The following is a 3,730-nucleotide window of genomic DNA, read 5'->3' on the forward strand; positions in this document are numbered from 1 at the left end:
GAAAAACAACTGAGCTCATTAAAGAGGAAGGCGTCCTGGTACTCCTTCATGTACTGCGTGGAGCGCGACTCGTCCAGGAAGAGTGAGTAGACCCGCTTGATGTCGTCTACCTGCACCTCCGTGCCCTGAGGGGGGATAGTGAGAACTCAGGGGGCCTCCCAAGGGAGGGACTCAGGCCACATCGTCCGGGTTCAAATACCACCTCGGCCACCTGGCTGTGAGCCCCATCTCTCCATGCCTCAGTTCCTTCATCTGTAAGACGGACTGACAGTATCACCTCTCAGTCAACAGATGTTTACTGAGTACCTACTGTGTGTCAGGCCAGCAGGCACAGAAAGAAACCCAGGAAACAAAGTCCCTGCCTCTGAAGACGTGTGTTCTAGGACCAAATGCAACACCCGACCCCAAGCCCTTGGACGGGTGGGTCACTCACTGCCCCGGCCCCGAGGGCTCGGGAGCGGGCGGACCTTGCGTTTCCGGCACACCAGGCTGGCTGCGGTGATGAGCTGGATGGCGTAGCGCAGGGAGGTCTCCAGGCCAATGCGGGTCAGCACCGTGTAGGCGTCCTCGCTCATCTCCACATCTTCCTCTTCACACCTGCAGGCAGGTGGGGGTGGGGGTCAGACAAGGTCAGGCCTGTAACTGCAGCATCCCCCCCTCCCCCCAGAACATGTGGAGCTGCGACCTCAGAACTGCAGAACGCTGGGCAAGAAGGGCCACTGAGGCACCCGCTGGGCCTCGACTCTCCCTCCCCTTACGGGCTCTTTCCTCCACCTCAGTTACCAGGCCCTCCCCCCCGCTCCCCACAGGGGCCCCCACCTTGCATCGGAGGCCACGCTCTACCTCTTTCAGGCCCAGAGACTCTGGCCCAGTCACTACCCCCCCGAGCTCAGTGCCCCGCTCAGTGCCCCGTGTGGCCACAGGGCGGACCCCAGCCCGCCCGCACCGGATGCGGAGGATCTGCTTCGTGTCCTTCTCGCTGTAGGGGGAGGTGGAGACGATGAGCAGCCGGTCCAGCAGGTCGATGGGGATGCCGTGGGGGCTCTGGTAGCTGGTACCCCGGATCCTGAGGGGAAAGGAGGGCCGTCAGGGTGACGCCTCGGAGCCGGGCTCTCCGTTCCTTCTCCTCGGACTCCTCTCACCGCCCCCTCCACCTACCCCCCTCACTGGGCCAAATACCCCGTGACCTTCAGCCCCAGCTGGCGTCAGCGCCTGGCTGCACAGCCGAGCCGACTGCGTCAGTCCCGCCGGAGAGCCAGCTTGTTTGAGCTGGACAGCGCCATCGGGATTACCGGACCAAGGTCTCCTCCCCTGCGTGACCAGGGGAAGGGACCGCGCGGGTCCTGTTCCCTGCGGCACCCGGCCCAGCCCCGGCCTGGCGCGTGGCAGGCGCTAGGGAAACCAGGGGGTTCTCATTATTGGTGAGAGCCACACTCTATAAATGGGGCAAACACTCGATCAGCAAAACCGAACTCCGGCTCCTGGGGAGACACACGGTTAGGTTCCTGTGGGCCTCTGGTCGCTACTTGCCAACCAGCCAGTACATCGCCTGGCTCTCTGTGCTGTGTTTGAAGACAACTTACTTACTATATATGACGGACTCCCTCCCATTGAACTCATGGCTAGTGGCACTGTAACGGCCGTAATGAAGTTCGCCTAACGTGCATTTTCTCTGTGAGACTCAGCCCCCTGCTTCTGGAACACCCGGGGGCCGTTTTAAACAGCAAAGCCACCATCAACAAGCACCGAATGTGCCAAGGGTGGCACTAAATAGATTGCGACCGAGAAAGCATCACGAGCACCGATCTGGGGGTTACAGATACAGTCCAGCAGCAGATTCGCGAACCCCGAATCTGCCCACAGCAGGAGCGACTGGATCCCCGCTGCTCGCCTCTCCCAGGAGCAGCGGGGCGCCGTTCCCACGCCCAGAGCTGCACCCGCCGCACCCGCTCTCGCTGCCTCTTCGGGCCTCAGCCCTCGGAGATCAGGCTCCCTGCCCCCAGGCAGTCACCGGGCCTTGCTGTCCTCACTGGGAAACGGGACTGAGACAATATCTACATCTTGAGCTCTTTTGAGGTTCCCAGCAGTTCGTCTGGGGAAAGTGCCAGCGCAGAGCCAGGGGAGAATCGGCCGCTGCCCACAGCCCTGCCCTTCCTTCCCTGTGTGATAACCAGCGCGCTGGCCAGGTCAGCGGGCACGCGGCTGCAGCTGGAGGCGACAATCCGCCCGCCACCCGTGCCACCGGGCACAGCCACGCCCTGGGCGGTGCAGCCTCCGGGCTCCAGCCTCCGGGGGGCTGTTTGCTCCCCACTTCCTTCTCCCTTCCTCGGGGCCAAACCACAGACGAGGTGAAGAGAGCCAGCCGGGGGGACAACAGGGCCCGGGCGCTGGCGGCACCGGAGGACGGAGGTTCCCAAGCGTCACCGGAGCCCCCAGGACCTCCGGCCGTAGGAACACTTGGTTCCGCTTCGTTTATCAGGTAGCTGGGCCTGAGTGAGTTCACTGTCGTGCTTGGTCCCATGTCTAACACCCGCTACCGTGCATCCCTCAGAAAGCTACGCTGTCCCATGGAAATCCTGATTTATGCAGTACCCCGGGGTGCCTTGGCACACAGACTGGGAAACTATAGCCTCAAGGGATACAGGAGCAACACAACAGAAAATCCAGTCCCGGGCTTCCTGGTGGAGCAGAGCTGCCCACCCACCTGACCACGACCTGCCTTGTTTTTTATTTTTTATTCTTTTTACCTTTTTTTTTTAAAATTTAAATATATTTTTATTCATTTCAGAGAGGAAGGGAGAGGGAGAAAGGATCATTGATTGGCTGCCTCCTAGAAATGCTCACTGGGGATCATGCCCGCAACCCGGGCATGTGCTCTGACCAGGAATCGAACCCTGACCTCCTGGTTCCTAGGCTGACACTCAACCCCTGAGCCATGCCGGCCGGGCCACCCCTACCTTCTTTAAGGGAAAAGTCCACCCTCTCGCCTGGGCCGCGGTACTGGGGGAGCCTGTTACAGCCGCTAAGCCCAGCCCCCCCATGTGCAACGAGCTCGCCCTTGGGCACTGTGCCCACCCCGCCCGGAGCAGCCTTTCCCGAGGCCAGCTCACCGGGTGATGCCGCGGTTGGTGGCCATGATGAGGACGGGCGCCATGTCGCTCTCCAGCGCCCGGTTGAGGAAGGAGAAGCTCTCGATGTCCAGCATGTGCACCTCATCGATGAACAGCACCTGGGAGCCATCAGGGCACGTCACCTCCTGCACCCAGGGCCCGCGTCCCTCTTCTCCCACGCCCCCCTCCCCCCGCGCCACGCCCAGTACCCACCCCAGGGATGATCTCCGCTTTGCCCTCCTCGCGCCACTCGGCCACCTTGGCATTGATCTGCTCTCGGACCTCTGACTTGATCTCCCCTGTGTCACCTGCGGGGGCAGGGGTGACAGGGGGAGGGGTCAGAGAGGAGACAGGGATCTGGGGCCAGACGTGGGCTAAGACGGAGGAAGATAGGGCACGGGGGACAGAGGGAAGGAAGACCGAGACTGGCGTGGATGAGCGACAGGAGGGTGAGGGGTCTGCGATGTCCCCCGAGAAGAGGGAGGGAACTCAGGACGGAGAGGAGGGCCGTGCCCCCGTCAAACCACCGAGAGGGGACTTGACACAGAGGGAGAGGGGCAGACCACACACAGAGGGAGAACAGAAGACAGGCAGGGACGGAGGAAGAGCCGGTCAGGGGC

The 3,730-nt window shown here is 62.1% G+C and overlaps 1 protein-coding gene across 2 annotated transcripts in view; it reads right to left on the minus strand.

The window, feature by feature from the left end:
* Positions 1–3,730, minus strand: part of RUVBL2 (RuvB-like AAA ATPase 2) — a 15,552-nt gene that overhangs the window by 232 nt on the left and 11,590 nt on the right. For both annotated transcript variants that reach the window (XM_006765963.2, XM_006765962.2), the window contains exons 10-14: positions 3,324–3,418; positions 3,111–3,229; positions 947–1,066; positions 468–597; positions 11–125 (exon numbers count right to left, since the gene is read on the minus strand). In XM_006765963.2, the coding sequence (XP_006766026.1) occupies positions 11–125; positions 468–597; positions 947–1,066; positions 3,111–3,229; positions 3,324–3,418 (579 nt within the window). The remainder of the gene's footprint in view (positions 1–10; positions 126–467; positions 598–946; positions 1,067–3,110; positions 3,230–3,323; positions 3,419–3,730) is intronic.

This window comes from Myotis davidii, unplaced genomic scaffold (assembly GCF_000327345.1).
Source record: "Myotis davidii unplaced genomic scaffold, ASM32734v1 scaffold2100, whole genome shotgun sequence".
Lineage (NCBI taxonomy): Eukaryota > Metazoa > Chordata > Mammalia > Chiroptera > Vespertilionidae > Myotis > Myotis davidii.